General features: G+C 41.6%; 1 protein-coding gene across 5 annotated transcripts in view; it reads right to left on the reverse strand.

Moving 5' to 3' along the window:
• The window catches only part of LOC109971726 (triple functional domain protein), an 83,170-nt gene extending 74,787 nt beyond the window's left edge, over positions 1-8,383 (reverse strand). For 2 of the 5 annotated variants that reach the window (XM_020620159.1, XM_020620157.1), the window contains exon 1: positions 7,711-8,383. In XM_020620159.1, coding sequence (XP_020475815.1) covers positions 7,711-7,780 — 70 coding nt within the window. In that variant the 5' untranslated portion in view covers positions 7,781-8,383. The remainder of the gene's footprint in view (positions 1-7,710) is intronic. The other 3 variants (XM_020620160.1, XM_020620158.1, XM_020620161.1) reach the window with 3 other exon arrangements.
• Between the last annotated feature and the right edge of the window lie 11,958 nt (positions 8,384-20,341).

Genomic DNA, 20,341 nt, shown 5'->3' on the forward strand with positions numbered 1-20,341 from the left:
AGGATAGAGTTAGGTGGAAACAGATGATTCACTGTGGCGACCCCTAATGGGAACAGCCGAAAGAAGAAGAATTAAAGCTGTAACAACTAATCAATAATAAAAATTGCTGTCAACAAAGTTAGTTATCAATTAGTTGGGTCTAGTCATGTAGCTGTGTGACATGACAGGGCAACTATGTCAATGAGGCGTTTCAGAACATCTGAAAAATGACAAACAGTGGATAGAATTGAGCATGGTAGCAGAAGAAAAGAGTGGACGACCACTTGGGAGGACTTTATTTACAATCTGAAAAAAGACTGTCCGGTGCCAGCTAAGCAAAATGTAGGCTGTCGTGGCAGGGGAGCATGATGCTAATGCATTAGTAGTCACCACCAAAAGAAAAGACACCAAGTTACAGAAGAAAGGGAGCCAGAGCTAAGTAGCATGGTTATGTTAGGTGTATTACTATGCTAATAATATATAGGAACATAACGGTGGGTTGTGTAGGCTGCTAAAAATGAGTGTTAAATACATTTACATTTCTTTTGCATTCATGTAAAAATGAAATGTAAACAGCCAAGCAATATATTAAATGCAATTAGCAAAACTAAGTTATACAGTTCTGTGCAGGAACACTGATGACACATGCAACTTAATTGGGGTTGTGCAGAGTGCACAGGATAAAAGTGAATGTGTTGAGGATTGTTTAGACCTACTCAAATGTATTTTTAACCATCAATAGTAGTAGTCATCTGTCTTTATATTTTCATAAATCATACCATGCTAATGTAAAGTATTTTAAATGAAACATTTTTAGTGTTTTGTCAACACTGTTAGGACCTATTGTGTACTTTATAAAAGCATCTATTCTTGAACAAACGGTTTTGTTAATAATGCACCACAGAAACATTGCAAAAGCAGTGTTTAAATGAATGCATTTGTTTTTACAATGTGGAAGAGTGTCATGACTCCTAATAAACCGAGAGACAAGCAATGCCATGTGTTTGAAGGCTAATGAATTACCAAAACTTTGACCTCACTGCCACAGCCCACAAAAGATGATAAAATAAAAATCACAATCTTCCTACTCAGACTGACGTCACAGCAGATTGTAGAGGTTTGGTTTGCTAGCTGTAATCTGCCTTCAACATTTAATGTACCTGAATCTGTTATTTGGGATAGGAAAGATTATGTGTTTACACAACCACTCATGGGAAAATGAGAGCAAGTTAAATAATTTACTCTTTCATGACCAGCTGAAATGTCCAGCACTTTCCTACAATTTTCTCTGCAAAAATATCAGATGATGCTAACACTGTCACAATGGGGTCAGTAGATGGCTATCAGTTATATTACTTAGAATATTTTCACCGCCAAAACAAACCATTTGAAATGGTGATCAAATCCTCTTAAATTTCTGTCATTACCCAAATTTACAGTAATGTTTTGCCTGTGTCACTATGGTTTCCAAGTGCCCACACAGCTGGTCCTGTTATTTTGTGCTTCATTTTAAGGGATGAATGCCTTTCCTAACTGACACATCGCATTTTAAGGCCACAATAAAGAGAACAGTTCAAGTAGGAGGAGTGCTTTTATTCCATGTTTTAGTTCAATCTCCAGCACTTTGTAAATGTTTTTTACCCATTTGCTCTTGATTGAAGCGGCCTGGCTAAATACAAGGGTAAAATCTCAAAACCATCATCTTTCCCTCCAGCTGGCTTCCATTTATTATGTTCACTCTTGTCATATGCACAATAGTACAGTTACTCAGAGGTCGGTGTAGTACCTGATATTTATGTCTGTAGGAGTAAAACAAATGGCTGCTCACAGTTGGGAAAGCAAGAGTGAACGTAATACACTGTGACCTTAACAATACAAAGAGACAGAAGATGACATGCAGGAGACAGAAATGGGGGTCAGTGAGAATGCAATGTGGAGAAACTGCTTGTATGAGTGTGAGTTAGTGTGTAAAGCAACTGAGAGTACGGAGAGTGTCTATCTCAAAGCCCCTTGTACTGGGAACCACGTTGCCTGAATTACACTCAGTTCTTCATACCAAATTTTAAATTTCCAGTGCACTGATTTCAAGACTTCTTGAAGCAAAATTCTGCTCATTTTTTCTTTAGCAAAAAACTGACCCTAGACTAATCATTTAGACATCTGGAGGCAGAGGCGGTTAACATGACATTATAAATGTGTATATCCACCATTAGAGATTTTACCATGCAGTTTATATTGTGGTATTTATCCTAGGGATGTAATTGAAAGCTGATGCCAAATCTGACACCTCCATCTCAAATTGGTATCTGCCAACACTGAGTACCACTTCATTAACAGTGTTCACTTTTACACTAGTTTTAAAATTTGAAATGTTTTAAGCAGGGTAACATGAGGCAAAGTATTATGTCACTAAACAGTCTCAGCATCCCACCATGGCTGAATAATTTTTAATATTACTGGCAAAGAATCTCTGTCCCTGGTAGGCTAGTGGTTAAGGCGCAGCGCTTTCGCCGCTGCAGCCCGGGTTCAAATCAGGGTTGCATCAGGAAGGGCATCCGGCGTAAAACACATGCCAAATGTCAACATGCGAGTCGTCAGTGTGACGATTCGCTGTGGCGACCCTAAACGGGAAAAGTCAGAAGTGACTTTCTTACTGGCAAAGAATCTCTAATTTACATAAATTTGTCATACCATGGCCAATACTAGTCACTGTACAAATACTAAACTGGCTTATTAGACCAGTGTATCCTTAATTTGTCCCTTTCAAGGTGCATTAACAAAGATTTTACACATTAATAAATCAAGTGAAAATCAGACAGGATGTCATCTCTCATCCTCTGTTAGCTTGGTTTTAACCACTGTTTTTAATCCGGCTCTCTCAGGCCACCCCGCTTTATAGAGACGTACAGCAAAATTTCTGGAGTGCCCTGTGTAAGTGGCAGGGTTAATGGTAGCTGGAGGCTTGGGTTTGCCATGTTTCATACTTGTTCAGTTGGCCGTTTTTCTATGATTACAAGTTCTGAACAACCTGTCAAGTTCAAAGTAAGAGCTAAATCAAAACAAAGTGACAACCAACCTTGCTTTCATTCATTCACGTTGATATTTGATGCACCGATACTCTGTTTACTTCCCCTTAACTTTACAAGATGATAAAAGAAATCTGCTTTGTATAGCATTAAACTTTAGGCCTCTGCTCTGTGTCTGACTTGGCAGCTTTAAGCCTGGAGGACCTCAATCAGTCTCCATCTCCTGGATCAATATCCATTAGCCTCAGAGTGTGTGCATGTGTGTGCAGACCTCATCCTGGATGAATGGGCCTGAGTCATAAATGCAAGCTCTGGATCAGATTTCTCCCTCTCTCCTGCTTGTCTGGTTTACTTCGCACCAAAACATGTACACAGCAATGCTCATTCAAACATACAGACCAACCTTATGAACGAGACGCTACCGCCTCTAAACACTCATTCATGAAGACCTGGCAGTGCAGACTGAATTTACTTTTGTTCCACTGTGAATATCGCCTTACACTACCAACAAGTAATAACTGTATGAAATCAACAATAAATCAGCCTCTTAGTCATCAGTGTAGCCAAAGATATGTTTGGAGTGAAATAAAATAATGATCGACAGCATGCCACAACAAAACTCCCTGTTTCAGGGCTCTGAGTCCTGGGTATTAATGCTAGTCTGAAAGATATGGAAGAGAGACAGAAGGATGGTTGGTTTGTTTGTTTTAAATTAGATGTAATTTTGAATCAGGACAGAGAAGCTCAACGCAATGCAACAAGAATGAGTGGGGACGGGGGGATGGACGGACATAAAACAGATAATGGCGAATGAAAACTCAGACAACAGAGTAGCAAAGAAAGCAAAGAGGTAAAACATAAAAAAAATAAAGAGACCAAATCATGAAGAATGGAAACAGAGATGAGGACAGAGCTGTGGATATAGGGGTGGAAGTGTAGCCCTTGGCAAGACACTCAAACCTGCACATGTCAGAACAAGGTTCCCAGACCTATTTGGAGGAAGTTCATGAGCAAAACAAAGAGAATGGGAGCCTGGCAGCGACACTTGAGCCTTCCAACTAGCTTACTGTACAAAGCCAATGGTAGGATCTCTATAGTATAGTGGTTTCACTACAGAAATGATTCAGAATTCAGAACAACACCTTCATCAAGCAAGCTCTACTTTGAAATGTTTTTGAGCCATTAACCATGCAAATTAATTCAGTATCAGTCGAGGTTATGAAAACCTAAAAGTAGTAGACATACTGCTTGGAAAGATGAAGCAACTGCTCAACTGGACAGGTTCAGCACAGAGGTCAGTCCACTGGTGATGCACAGGTCATTTACTTCATTTATCTACATTTAACAAAAGACAGCAGCTAAAGAAGGTTACTAGAAGCTTATCTGATATCTGCAGTAGCTTTAATAGCATAAACTGACACAGACCACGCATTGCAGTTTGCAACAAAAATCTAATTACTGTTAGCCAGATCCAAACTCGTGTTTACAGTAAATGTTCATAGTTATCATTATGTCACACAGTGGGTGATGTTGTCAATCGATGTCCCACTGCACTCAGTGACATCAGCACACCCCTGACTGTGCCACAAGCTCTCAGGGGGTAAAGCAACACTGAGGCAGCATGTACCAATAAACACAGGCACCACCTGAGAAAATTTGGGTCATATTTAACATCAAGACAATCTGTTTTTTTTGACTGCAACACAATCATAACACATAACTCGTAATCAGTGCCACATATAGCTTTAGAGCTGCATTGTTTGTGAATAAAACAAAAACACATGCTCCTAAAGGACTGTTATAAAGAACACAGCCTATGATAGCATTCTGTCAATAAACCATCAATACTTGTTAAGTACCATACTTTCCGGACTATAAGCCGCTACTTTTGTCGCTTCATGCCCACACCCTCGTCATGGACAACACACGACAAAATGCATATGATGCAGCTTTCAAGTTACAGGCGATCGATCTGGCTGTTGACATATCTCACGTTACAATGTGGACACCTGCGGCTATGTACAAAATGTTTTTTCGTCTTATATTTAGTGTATGAGGCTGATAGTCCGGAAATTATGGTAGGCAAGCTACAAAAATATGGATCATAAGAACTGCTAGATTAGGTAACTGTTTAAGCTATGATCTTGGTCAACATTAGTGATAGTAGCAGTTGGGTTGAGGTTAAAAGTTAGTGATTGAACGTAGCCATGATTTTAGTCATGTCCATTACTATAGTGACTGACAATGTCTCAAGTACAGTTTGGCCTGAATTTTTAATGACATTTGTGTGACAATCAGATAGTCTTGTGATTTAAACACCAGTGGTAGGTAGCAGCATGAAATGCTCATTGATATAGAGACACAGATTAGTTTATATTTTCTTTCCACAGCTTTTGCTAGCAAAAACTAATGATCTGTGTCAGTCCTCAGAAACATACACAAAGTTAATATATGGCTTAACTGCTGTTTGGGTAAATAAAAAGCAATTTCTATACTACAAACTAAAGCTGCAGCAGATGGGCTTGTGGTAACAAGAAAAGTAGGCATGTCATGAAAATTTTAATTATGCAACAAATTAGTAGCAGATCTGATTAACAATGAAGCAGAATGGCTGCAGCTGTGCCGCATCGACCAAACACACCAAGTGTGACTGCAAGTGAGTTACAGGATGCCTTTTGCCTCTCTCCCTGAGAGGAAGGCATCAGATCAGTTCAGTATAGATACTGAACTTCCCTCTGTGGCTTATTATCTCGCTAGACACAAAACCACAGGAGCCAGAGGCTGGCTGTCAATACTCCGCATTCTCATCCTTGTTTACACCCCTTTAACTGTATTTTAAAATCTCAGTTCTACCACAGTGATCACACATAAGGCAGTGCACCAGAACAGTCAGTAATGTGGCTGATGAGCAGCCCACACAAAAAATGAATTACTATGCTCTGCTTCTGATTTTCTCTCATACACTACATTTAATATTTTAGGAATACCTATGTGGATATAAAGAAAAATGAACTTGCAACTACCACTATACATAACCTCAAACAAGCTACCAAAGCAAGTGGAGTTGGATGATGATAATGAGACATGACATCAGGCACTAGATCTAATTCACTGCCTGCAGTCAGTGAACAGAGCTACAGCTTTATCTGGCATCTCCAAGTACAGCCCACAGGCTCACTGTTTTTTTCATGTCAAAGACCCACATATACACAGGCATTCGCCTGTGGATCACAATTTCATTCAGCTGTATCCCAGAAAATGCCATACTGCAAAGATTTGTACCAAGTGGATAAATGTTTATACTATACATTATAAGGCCACATGAAAATGGTAACAAACAGAACATACTAACACAGGGTTTCACTATGCAGAGGCTGCTGGGCAAAATAAAACTTAACCTCATATTTCTGCAACTCCTTAAATCTTTTCTAGGATCCGTGAAAGTCACAGTTTATGAGGCATTGTTATGAAATCAGTGCAGGCCTGTGTTGGGACTCAAAGTGAAAATCCTTGCTGACAAATTAGCCTACTTAGCTAATATTATCACTCTGTACATATAACTGGGAAGCAACTAACCATGTCCAAAAGCAGCAGTTCCGCTGTGAATAAATAAAGGAGTGTCTGTATCGAAACATATTCTGGGGTTTTACCACAACCCGCAGATAAAAGGCAGTCTTATGGCCTTGAAGGGTATTTTACACAGCTAGCTTAGCCTGCACAGAGTACACCCAGGCTAAGTGTGCCACGCCATGTATTGTTTACATAGCTTGCAATGTTGTGCTATTTTTTGACAGCACATATAACGACAAACAACGAGTTAATGGAATGGTACATTTTAAACGTACGAGTATTATTTATGTTTGTATTTAATACACCGGTAAACTGTTCAGCTACACAACACCTTTGTCAACTCACTGGCAAGCTAGCAATGCTAGGCAGGCAGGAATCTCGGCTTAAATGCTAACATTGGAAGCTAATGGTAGAACTAGTTAGTTAGTTGCTACACGAGTCCATTATCGGACATTCTTGACCCACTTCTCTTCTTGCTTCAGTAACATCTACAGTCACTTCCCTGATTTTGGACCACAATATGGCAATAAAATGTCATTTCAACTCTGTATTAATCCTAATACAAAATTTAAATTTTATTCAATCGTTGTGTCGGGTTAGAGCTGGGCAGAGATCATGAATTTTCGGTTCCTAATTTTCCTTTCACCTAATGTTTATTAGGTCAAACCTTGGTTCCACGTCTTCATTATAATCACAGTCACTTGTGTAAGTTAGTTTGAAACGTACCGTGGAAAGGAAAACAAAGAACTGTATATTTTGTAGAAAAGTGCACGTAAAGCTAGCGAGGCTCTGCCTAACAGTAGAATTGTCCGAAGATGGAACTTAGACAATTGGCGCTCTAGCTAACGCTACCTAGCTATACAGTCGGATGATCTGAGGTAGTGGGAGCATTCACTAAGCCCATTTTCAGAGATTTTCACAACTGTGCTAGCTATTACTGTTTATTGTACACTTAACCTATGACAACAGTTATGAATCTCATCTTTTAAAGCCTAGCCTACACTTCACAGTTTGAGTCACCAAACAGGCAACACGGACGGGGAACAATGTCCCTCGCTTAGCTGACCAAGCTGACCAAAGGGAGCAGCCCTCATTGGGGCTCAGTTCGACCTCTCCGGCTCATTTTTGGGCTTACCGGTTTTGGAGAACAGCGCTATGTCGCTGACGTCCTTCGTCGTTTCCTCGGCTCCTTCCCCAGAGCTCATGGCTGCCACAACACGAACCCGGAGCTCAATATCTCCCGAGTAAATCCTCCAAAAAAATCGTGATGGCACCAAATCACCTCTGCTCTGAAAAAAGCGTCATTTAAGCCACACAAACAGTTAGGAAGACTCGTAGACGCTAACAGTGCCATCGGCAGACCTCCATCTTGGGGGTAACGTAATTGGAAATAATCAGCAGGGGACACCGGGTTCCTCCTCGGAGTAAAGCCGAGGGGAGAGTCGCTGTAGCGCGGAAGAGGGGGCGGGAGGGGCCGGGTCGATGCTCGGTGAATCTCCGAAAGCTTTCGGAAATGAGCAGACGGTGGGTCGTCAATGAACGATGACGTGCTGTATGTGTGTGCGTGTCCAACTTAAACATGGGACATTAAACCAGTAAGTTATGTATCAGACAACCACACATAGACAGTAACAAGGAATATAAAGGCTGTCCGTTTTGATAATTATATGGCTGACAGGCTTATAGGCTAAGTAACTAGAACTGTCCGATTATGTGATAGGTTACGCACCGCTGAAAAAAATACCAGTTCTGGGGAAATGTAACAGACTACGAATCACGTAGCTTATTATTGATGGTTTCTGTTGTGTTTCCATACAAGTATGTCGATGTTTCGTTAGTCATAGTAAGTTAAAGGGAGGAGTAAAAAGTGTCCCGGATACAATCCAAAGGGAAAAGGTCAGCTATTCTGATTTGGGGCCCTGTCATGACATTCCTCTCTCTCGCTCGCTCTCTCTATTCTTTGTGGTCTGAGCTGTATCTCTCATGCCACCTGCTGGTGCAGGCTGGAACTGGTGCTTCTGCTCAAACTGCCTAATAAAAATGAACGCGTTTTCATAATACATTTTTTGCATGATTTAATCACACAATAAATAATACCATCGTTGAATAACCATGGGATGTTAGAAAGAAACCGTCCTTCACCCTGTAATTAAAGCTATCCATTTAATAATAACAATGATGATGATGTAACTTAAATTGTGAAACAATTCAGTGTTTAAAACTCAGCTCAAAGGTTAATTTAACCTGCTTCTTTTTAAAATAATATTTATAAAGTTGTTAAAAGATAACTGTTTGTTGTTATATTTCTAATCCTCTTTTTTTAATATTAGATGTTAAGAAACTGTTAGATACACTTTTAAGTATAACCCAAAATCATTTAAACAGTGGATAAATAACTGACTCAACACCTTTCTAAAAGTTAAAAATTTTATGTAGGTTGTAAGGCTATTATATTTGTATGCATTAATGTAAACTAAACAGTACTGTAACACATCAAAAGCTAATTAAAACAGTAGGAAAGAGGGCGATCTGGAGTAAAAATAGCTGGAGTAAAGCAAAACAAACAGTTGAAAAAACTTAGAAAAACTCAACTGGACTAGATTTCTAGGTCGAAGACGTTTCACCTCTCATCCAAGAGGCTTCATCAGTTCTGACAGACTGGTGTTGAGCCAGAGATATTTATCCCCCTCGGTGATGTTTCAGTCCTTTGAAGGCCAACGATGTCCCTTAACGACTGAGTCATTGCAGTCCAGTATCGGTGAGAGTTGTTACCTGTCTTTGAATCCTTCCCTGTCGACCAACGCCTATTGTTGTCCTGGTGGGCATGTTTGGACAGAGATCTCAAAACACAGTTGTAGATGGAAGACAAGTTGTGTCTTAGTCCACCACCTCTATTTAGTGAGGGATGTTCTATTTGGACAAAAATAACTTCCTTAACTCCTCTCTCAAACCAGCGATGTTCTCTGGAGAGGATCTGGACTTCACTGTCCTCAAAAGAATGTCCTTTGTCCTTCAGGTGGAGGTGGACTGCTGACTCTGGTCCACTGGAGTTGGCCCTCCTGTGTTGGGCCATGTGTTTGTGAAGCGGCTGCTTAGTTTCACCAATGTACAAGTCGTTACACTCCTGACTACACTTAATTGCATACACCACATCACTCTGTTTATGTCTGGGTGTTTTGTCCTTCAGGTGGACCAGTCTCTGCCGCAGGGTGTTCCCTGGTTTAAAGTTAACTGGGATATTGTGGTTGTAAAAGATCCTTTTTAACTTCTCTGATAAACCAGCCACATAAGGGATGACAGTGTTATCCCCTCTTGTTTCTGGTTTCTCCCTGTTGGGCCTCTTCCTTGCTTTGGTGAAGGCCCACTTAGGATGACAGGGGACATTGTTGGGCTTCAAAGGACTGAAACACCACCGATGGGGATAAATATCTCTGACTCAACGCCAGTCGGGCAGAACTGATGACGCCTCTTGGATGAGAAGTGAAACGTCTTTGACCTAAAAATCTAGTCCAGTTGATTTTTCTTAGTTTTTTCAGCTTACTATGACCTGGATGACTGAGAATCTGCACAGACAAAACAAAGTGTTCTATTATTGTGAATCAACAATGAAGTAGCATTTCACAATAATGAGCTGAGTTTTATTGGATTATTTCACAATTTCAATGTTGAATTACATATTTTGTATATAATACTCCACCTTCAGAGTGAGTGTGTGTTTGAGTGGGTGAATGCGAGGCAAAATTGTAAAGCTTTTTGTTCTTTAAGTAAAAAAAGCACTATAGAAGTGCAGTCCATACCATTAGTATGATTATTTATTTATTTCACAGTCTCCGTTTTTCTCAGCATTGAACACTATGTTATGTTATTTTCAGTCCCACACTGATTGAAACAGGGTTTACAGTATGCTGCTGTCTTTCTTGTTCCAAAAACAGTTCTTCTAGTACGAGAGCGTCACAGCTTGACTGCACGCTCAACAAATACACATACACTGCACAAAATGTTCCAAATGATTTCCACTGAGTGAAAATGTTGATATTGACTAACTCTTGAAATGCAGCAGCAGATAGTAGAGTTATTTAATGATTTATTGATGAGATGACACTACTGTCCTTTTATGACTTTTATAATTGGGGCACAACATGAAAGCAACTGTTCAACTGGACAGGTTCTGCACAGAGGTCAGTCCACTGGTTATACATCAGGTCATTTACTTCATTTATCTAAACATAATGATACTGATATTCACAATTTAACATTTACAGCTAAAGCTAAGATATTTGATTTTGAATAATATATTTTCTGCTGTGTTAGCCTAACATTTTTAAAAGATGAGTGGGGTGACAGTGGCGCAGTGGGTAGTGCAGTCGCTTCCCAACCAGAAGGTTGGAGGTTTGAATCTCAGTGTCTGCAGTCCACATGTTGAAGTGTCCGATGTGATGGCGGCGTGTACGCCTGCAAAATTTTGTTGTACGTGTTACAATAAAGAGGATTTTTCTTCTTCTGAGTTGAGCTTGTTTAAAAGTGAAATTATCTTTGTCAGTTTATACTGAGGGTATAAACTTCAGCCTTCTGCTGATCACTTATGATGTGTTGAGGCACACAAATGGCCGGACTAGGCTAGTATAGAGCAAGATACAGGAAAAGTTTTTTTTTTTTTTTTGAGAAGTTAGTCAGTTCTTACAAAGAGGTGTACACAACACTTAGATGAATGTAAACATAATAGTCAAGAGCAGTTCAAACTTTAAAGCAAGACTATGTACAGCGATCACTGTGCACACAATTGCAATTTATGGAATGATAGCAAACACACAGAATAGTAGCAACTAGTAAAAAGTTATTGAGTTGACACACTCATATCAGTTCCACAGAAAAATTCATATGACGTTTGCTAACATTAGCTACAATAAACTACTGGCCATATCAGACAAAGTAAGGCTGAAGCATATGCAGATCTTGAGTGTATTAAGTTAAGCAAAGGTGTGTTTTACTGCCTATCAAATCAGCTTTTTAATTTGTAAAAGGAAGAATGTGTTTTTTGTTGTAGAGGTAGGTAGGCAGTTTTACACAAACATCAGTCTTTTCATGGCTTACTGTAAGGAGAAATGTGCTTTTATTTCAGCTCCAACTCTATGGATTCACCTCTTCCTCAGTATTAGCTAGGTAGCTATTTCTAGCTATGCCTCTTCCTGTTTTGTTTGGCAAATGAAGTTGAAACTGTATTACTTGTCATGGCCAGCAGGTGGGAGGCTGATACTATCAACTAGCTTCACACAGCAGGGAGGCATTGTAGAAATAAATGTCTCAAACAAGATATGAGCAAATAATCTGCAATCTGTACCAGTACTGACAGAAATGGCAACTTGGTGGACATGCTGGCTGAAGAAACTGTAGTTTATTTTTGTTTGTTTCAGAAGAGGATAAAATCATTATTCAAACATTTCATCACTGTGCAAAACAGAAAGCCCATGTCAAAAGTGAAGGTGAAATTTCAAAAGTTCCACAGGTAATTTACACGGAGGAAAAGTCACAGGGCAATAGAACATTTAGGCCATCCAGTTGGTTAACATACCGTGGGTTATAAATTTGATCAGGAGTCAGTAAACACATTTTTTATCAAATTACATTGAATGTATTATTGGTATCTTTAAAATCTAGCATCTCAATTCCCTGCCAGATTTCTTTCCAGTTAGTACAGTATTTTAAGATGCCAGTTTTTGTTTTCCTCCAGAGATGGTTACAAAATATATTATTTACATCTTTGATAGCAGAATCATCAGCTACTAAAGATAAGAAGTGGGAATAGAAGTGGGACACTCCCTCCATTCTTTTTAATAAAACTCTGCCAAATACAGATACTATAAATCTGACTGCACCTAATTGTTAAAAGTACACTTAACAACCTTAACGCTTGATAAGAAGTTTCATGTTTGTCTTTCTTTAATATTTTTGATATATCATTTGCCTAAATATTTTTACAGTATTTTCTACTGGAATACAGAAATGCTAGTGTCAGATTTGTTGTGATGACATTGAATATCACATTTGGTTACCTCTGAATCCCAAAACATTAGAAAACCAGTTAATAATGTCATGACATTTTGAACTTGTACTTTGGGACTGTGCCATCTTCCAGTTGGTTATTTTAATTTCTCGTTCAAACCTTATGACTCCTTTGAGTTCTTTGTTATTTATAATGTGAAATAAAGTATTTCAGCCACAAGAAGAAATGAAAAGCCTTGACAAAGGGTGCATAGCAAATCTGGGTTATGAGTAAGGATGTACAGTAACCAAAATATTTACAGCAGTTGCAAAGCCTTAGAAAGAAATTGATGCTCCACATATTGAAGGCCTTATGAATGTTGAGAAGGAGGATAAGAGTCTAAGAATAATCACAGTCAGCATAATCTGAAAGGTCGACAACAAAACTGATATTATAAGTCACATGTCTCTTTGACATAAAGTCTGTTTGGCCTTTATAATTGTACTGAGACATTTATAGATCTGTTAGCATAAACCAGAGCAAGCAATTTATAATTGACTGCATATCTGACAATGTAATACGCCTCAGTAGTCAAGACAGAGAATATCTTTATCAGGTTTGGAATTAATGCACTAAGTCCCTGTTTCATGGAAGCACACATTTTCTTCAGTTTATAAATTCTTTGTGGTTCTTTAAGGTCCAAAAAATGAATAAAGAGCTCTACTGTGAGCTGACCATTTCTAGGGGATTTTCTTTGTTCATAGTGGAGGTCCGAAATGTTTCTGTCACCTAACGTTTTTTGATCATCAGAGATATGTGGAGTGAAACAATTGATAGGAATGAGCAGAAATTTCATTAAATCGGAATGTTCGATTTTCATAAATGGAGTGAATATAAAGTGCAATTTTTGGGGGGTCTTTTAAAAGTTCTTGTCAGTTTTTAAATAATGTTATACTTTGCCCTTTTTCGCATTTTGTCTTTCAAGAGCAACTGGTATTGATTGTTTCATTTCCAGCCATTATGCCCTTGAGCTGTAATTTTCATAGGTCATTCAGTTTTATCTGTTCTTCTGTGCATAAGTCATTTTCAAATGGTTATGTTCATTCAATGCTATGTTACATCTGTCTGAATTAGATTATTTGATTTCATTGCCATCAATTATCCTTATTTTGAATTTGCATTAAGCTCACAAAAGAGCCATTTTATAGAAAAGCTGTTAAATTGATCTGTTGTAAAAGAGTCTATTATAAATTTGCCCTGACAGCAGGATTTGTTTTTCACTGAGATTGAGATTTAAAACTGATCAAACATCATAGAGATATTTTACTAAATGTCATCAACCATATATCAGATCAAGTATGTTGAGGTACAAAATGCAAAAAGTTAATCCGTGTTTAGTGAAAACCAGCAAGAAGCTGTTTGCTTTGTTAGGCTGTGAATTCACTTTTCTGAAGTTTTACTCTACTGGTTTGAGGTTTTACTGAGAGAGTTTTAGTCAACAAGAGAGACATATCACTCAAAACACGAACCACACCTATATCTACATTACTGGCCTTAGGCTACATCCCACCAGAAGACTGGCAAGAAAGGAGATGCCACAAACACTCTCTGTGAAAGCCACCAAGACAGCCTCAGGCTTCATGGTGTGAAGAATGAAGGGATGCAAGGAAGACACTCCTCACAATCAAGAGTTTGGTTAAAATTGGAGGAAAATTCTCTCTTCATCAAAAAACAATCTCACTGAGAAAAAAGCAGCAAGGGCTAAGGCCTAAACAAGAGAGCAAGGCTTTGCTATCCTACATTACCTTATGCATTTTTCAACTGGACAAAGGTGAAATATAATGACTTACTACTTTATACCTGTGGCTTAGAAATGGGGACATTCAAATGTCCATATGAACAGACAACTGGGATATTGTTCTATAAAGTTTAGATGTTTTGTTGATAAACTCTGATTGGTGCAGGGGTACATGACACTACTTTTTTCTAACTGAGCCCTGTCCACTTAAAACCAGTAAGTAAAGAAAAGGCAAAAACACATACAGAGAAATCTCACACATGTAGGATAACCAAAACTGTTTCAGAAGGTTTAATGTTCATGTAGGAACCACTGATCACAAAAATAGGTTTTCAGAGCCTTAAAACCCCCCCCTGTAGTTTATGGGTCAAAATATGTTGCTTTTCACAATAAAGTTGTTTTCTTAATACTACAAGTTTCTTCTGGATATTGTTATTCCAGGAGCAATACTGTTGTGAATATTGTTAATATTTTAGGATAGTTTTTAATTAGCATTTTAATGAGTCATTTGTTGTTCAGGTTAGTTTGATTAGTATTTGGGTTGTTTTATAATTATGACCTTTATTATTCACTGATTTTTAAAAAGGAATCTTCACCTTTATATGAAGCTCGGTTCCTGGCTTCCTACTGATGAGGACCTCAAATAGCCTACTCACTGCTACTTTGAATGGTATTAAATGAATTCACAGAATTCTTATTAATTCCATATTATTAAAACATTATCTGAAGCAGTGGAAAAATATCCACATGAAAACAGTCTCAGTAACACTGGTACTTCCCTTTATTATTATGTAACTATAGACCATAAAATGGCAGAACTCTGCCTTCAGGTGGTTTTATTGCCACAGTGCCTCCTGTCCAATAGCAATATAGCTCTCTGAAATGGCAGCAGTACTTAGTCCTGTACTCCGAGAGGCAGCACTACTTAGTCCTGTACTCCGAGACAACCTCTAAAATGAAAGGTGATCATCTTACTCCTGATCTTAGTTCTCTCTCTATCTGTGTGTGTGCATATGTAAGCCAGGCACAGTGAGTTTTGTCCTCTTTTGGCCCCCCTGCTGTTCTGTCATAAGGGGAGAACAATAACAGCAGGTGGGACTGGAACACATTCTCACACACAAACAGAGAAAAATAAAGTGTGTCACTATGTCATGACTGTATATGGAAAAGGGTTACAGGTTAGCTGGACTGGTATGTGGGTAATGTAGCTTATGGGCCACTCTCATACACACTCTATACAGTGATGGATGAAAGTGTGTGTGAGGATAATAGAGGCAGCTGGTTCCATAGGAGAGGAGCTTGATCTAAAGGCTCTGCCTCCCATTTTACTTCTGTGGACTCCTGATTTTACAGGGAGCCAGTGGAGAGAAGCTAATATAGGAAAACTATGACATATCTCTCTTGCTAGTTCCTTTCAGTTCCTGTCAGTACTCTGGCAGCAGCATTTTGGATTAAGTACTATAACTTCAGTTTTGTCAGAGTTTAGAAGTAAGAAATTACAAGTCATCCAGGCCTTTATGTCTTCAAGACATGCTTGAAGTTTGACCAACTGATCTGATTCATCGAGGTTATTAGATAAATATAACTGAGCTGCATAGCAATGGAAATTGATGCCATGTTTCCTGATAATACTGTCTAAAGGGAGCATGTATACGCCTCATTACTCTGCCAGTCCCACTAGTCAGGTTGATGCACAGCCCTACAAACTGCTCATCTCACCATTGTCTTCTACTCTGTCTTCTCAGTCATTGTTCATCTCCACTGACCAGCCAGTAAGTGACCCATTCAGTTCCGCAGCTCGGCCCTCCTTCTACCACAGACTAGAGACTCATCCCTATACTGATCGACGCCTGGTTTTTCCTAATACCCATTTGTTCTGTTGTTTTTGTCACGTCACTTGTATATATATTGTATAGCACTCATTAAATCCGTTTGCATCACCACCAGCCCCCTGGGTCCATTCTTTTCCGCTCACTTACTTCCCTGTGTGTGAGAGTACCCTAACAGAATGAACTGAGCAGCATGGACCCTGCTGACCCTGCTGTTGGTGCAGACGGATCTCCAGCATATGTAAAATTTAGCGCACAGCTGGAAAGAATGGGTCAGGCACTGCAGCAACAACAGGACACTGTGGCCAGCCTCACCCAACAAGTGCCTAGGCTCACGGCTATCCTAGACTCACAAGCTAGCCAACGGTTTTCCCCGGCTTATGCTACTCACTCTGTCGATGCTGCCACACGTTCTCTCAGCCCTCGTCAGGACCCACCCATACTGTATCCGGACCGGATAATTTCGACAGCAGTGTTGACAAATGCCGGGGGTTTTTGCTGCAGTGCCGCCGGGTGTTTGATCAACAGCCTCGTACTTTCCAAAGAGAGACAGAGAAAATATGAATTATGTCACAAATCGCCTACAGGGAAAAGCGCTCACCTGGGCCGAAGCTCTGGACGCTAGAGCACTGTTGTTCGGTGCCACCATCACCAAGTTTCTGGATGATCTCAGGTCAATCTTCACACCACCTGCTCATCAGAGCCAATCAGCTAGGGGGCTTATGACCATCCGTCAGGGGGCCTGCCGTGCCATGGATTACGCCATTGACTTCCGGGTCCTGGCTACGAAGGCCGGCTGCAAGACCCCTGAAGACCAGGCCTTGCGCACCGCTTTTTGGCACGGTCTGAATGAAAACATCAAGGCCGAACTGAGCACCAGGGATGAGCACCCTGACCTCCACTTCCTAGTTGACTTGGTCATCCGGATAGACAACCAACAGCAGTCTGTTCATAGGGAGAGATCCAGGCAGCAATCGGCCACTCGGACTCGTCCCATGCTAGCACCACCTGTCAGGCCCGGAGTACTCTCATGATGGGGTGGCTCCTCGCAGCTCTACCCGAGGATCGAAAGAGCCAATGCAACTGGGGCGTGCCTGTCTGGACCCGGAAGAACGGGCCCACCGCATCCGCACCGAGTCCTGCTTGTATTGTGGAGCTCTGGACCATCACATTACCTCTTGCCCAGTGCTGTCAGGGTTGCTCAGTTTCACCTGCCCTCTCTCCTCCACACACCTGCCAGCTATCCTCATTACCACCACCTGTTGTCACTCCTGCAATCACCAGATCTCCTATATTTACCTCGCCTTCCTACCTGCCCACTGCCAGTTCGTTCTCGTGCCCACACAGACAACTAGAGCCACCTCACTTTAATAGAGAGACTGTTTCTATTTTGCCTTGTTCTTTTGTTTTTTCTGTCTGAGACTGTTTTCAGTTTGCCTCTGTTGCCAACTAGCCTTCTCCTCACTCATTCCTGCCTTCAGCCCTCCTGTTTGAACACATACTCCCACACGGAACTGTTTACCTCCGGACCTACTCCATTCTGCAATCGGACTATCATTAACCAGCCAGGTCAGTGTTCTCTCTCCCCTGATCTTCTCTGCTCATCGTCGCCTTTTGCCTTCTCCCCTTCTCCCCTTCTCTTCAGCCTCATCCACCTCCACTCAACCAGCCAGTGAGTGACCTTCACGCTCCCCAGCTTGGCCCAGCAACTACCTTCTTCCTGCCTTCTTGTGGTCAACATCCATTCCATCCATTCTGGTCTCTATAGTTATGTCACGTTATAGCACTCCTTGCCTTGTACAGCACTAAATAAATACTGCTTATGGTGAAGTCAGCCCTCTGAGTTCGTTTTTTTCTGTCACACCACCTTGCGTGGTGTGCGACCATAACAGGTGCGGGCCTGCCAGTGAGAGTGGGAACACTGACGGGCCATCCCTCCAGTACCACCACACCAGGTAATAGCTGCATCCCCGTGCTCCTAGAGACGTCCTCCTGGTCTATGTCCCACCAAGCGCTCATTGGCTCTGGAGCCGGAGGGAACCTGATGGATCCGGTGTTGGTGGAGCAACTGGGTCTTTCACCAGAGCCACTACCCTGTGCCATAGAGACCCGGGCCATCGACGGCCAACTGGTTGACCACATCACACACCAGACCCCGCCTCTCCATCTTACCGTCGCCAGCAACCACCAGGAGGACATCCAATTCAACATCATCTCCAGCCTGGATACACCTCTAGTTTTGGGTCACTCCTGGCTGGTCCAACACAACCCCTCACTGGACTGGACCACCAGCACCATCACTCAGTGGAGTCCCAACTGTGCATCCACCTATCTCCTGGCGGGACATTCCATCACTCCCTCTGAGTCCCCGTCACCTGAACTGCCTGACTTATCCTCCGTTCCCCAGGAATATCATAATTTACAACAGATGTTTAGCAAGCAACTTCACCTCATAGACCTTATGACTGTGCTTTCAACCTGTATCTGGGAGGCACCTTGCCCAAAAGCCGGCTCTTCCACATCTCCAAACCCAAACGTTGGGCTCTGGAGGAGTACAATGACACCGCCCGACATGCAGGTATGATCCGTCCTTCTTCCTCACCCCTGGGTGCAGGATTCTTTATCGTGGGGAAGAAGGACTGTGGCCTCCGTCCATGCATTGATTACTGTGGTTTAAATGCTATCACTGTTAAAAACAATTATCCATTACCACTCCTCTCCTTTGCTTTTGAGTCTCTCCAGGCACAGCAGTCTTCACCAAATTGGAACGCCTACCACCTGGTGCGGATATGAGAAGGCAATGATTGGAAGACTGCCTTCAAGACCCTGCTAGGGCATTTTGAATATCTGGTGATGACTTTTGGCCTCACCAATGCCCTGGGGGTTTTCCAGGGGTTGATCAATGACATCCTCGGTGACTTTCTTGGCCATTATTTGTTCATTTATTTAGATGACATACTCATTTACTCTTGCTCGCTCACAGAGCACATCCAGCACGTACGTTTGGTTCTCCTTCGACTCCTGGAAAACCACCTGTATGTCAAAGCGGAGAAGTGCATCTTCCACTCCACCTCCGTGGCATAACAGGGAAGGCTCTATCCTGATCCATCCAAGATCTCAGCTGTCACCAACTGGCCCACTCCCACCTGTCTGAAGGACCTGCAACACTTCCTGGGCTTTGCAAACTTCTACCACCACTTTATTAAAAACTACAGCATGGTGGCTGCTCCCCTTACACAGCTCACTTCCACCAAGGTGAAGTTTGCATGGTCCAGGCCAGCGGAGCAGGCCTTCCAAGAACTCAAACACCAGTTCACCACAGCCCCCATACCTCTCCAACCCGATCCCTCGAGGCAGAGTGGGGTCGAGGTGGACACATCTGACACAGGGGTGGGAGCGGTCCTCACTCAACTGTTGGAGGGAGACCATGCCCTGCATCCCTGTGCCTTCTTCTCTCGACGGTTGACCCTGGCCGAAAGCATTTATGATGTAGGTAACTGGGAACTGCTGGCCATTAAGTTGGCATTAGAGAAATGGCGGCACCTCCTCGTGGGTGCCGACCAACGTTTTTTAGTCTGGACCAATCACAAGAACTTGGCCTACCTCTATTTTGTCACCGGGCTGCCTCCCTCCCAAGGCAACACAGTCATTCTCACAATAGTCGACCGTTTTTCTAAAGCCGCTCATTTTCTCGCACTTCCACAACTCCCCACAGCACTTGAAACAGCCCAGCTTCTGGTTCAACATGTTTTTCGCATCCACGGCACCCCCATAAACATTGTCTCGGTCCTCAGTTCACATCACACGTCTGGTCTACCTTCTGTACAGCCACTGGGCCTCGCCCTCGTCTTTCTTCTGGTTATGACCCACAAACCAATGGACAAGCTGAACGGTTGAACCAGGAGCTGGAAAATGCACTCCGCTACGTTACCAGTTCTTACCTGTAGACTGGAGTCTGTTGTTACCTTGGGTGGCTGTCAGGAGGTCTGGGACAAGACCAGGGCCACCCTAGTATGTACAGCTGAACAAAATAAATGCTTTGCTGATTGCCGCCGTCGGGCCACTCCTACTTACCAGGTTGGGCAACAGGTATGGCTCTCGGCTACTCATATATCCATCAAGGGAGCATGTCCCAAACTGTCTCCCCAATTCCCGGGGC

Source organism: Monopterus albus, unplaced genomic scaffold, assembly GCF_001952655.1.
Source record: "Monopterus albus unplaced genomic scaffold, M_albus_1.0 scaffold233.1, whole genome shotgun sequence".
NCBI classification, from domain to species: domain Eukaryota; kingdom Metazoa; phylum Chordata; class Actinopteri; order Synbranchiformes; family Synbranchidae; genus Monopterus; species Monopterus albus.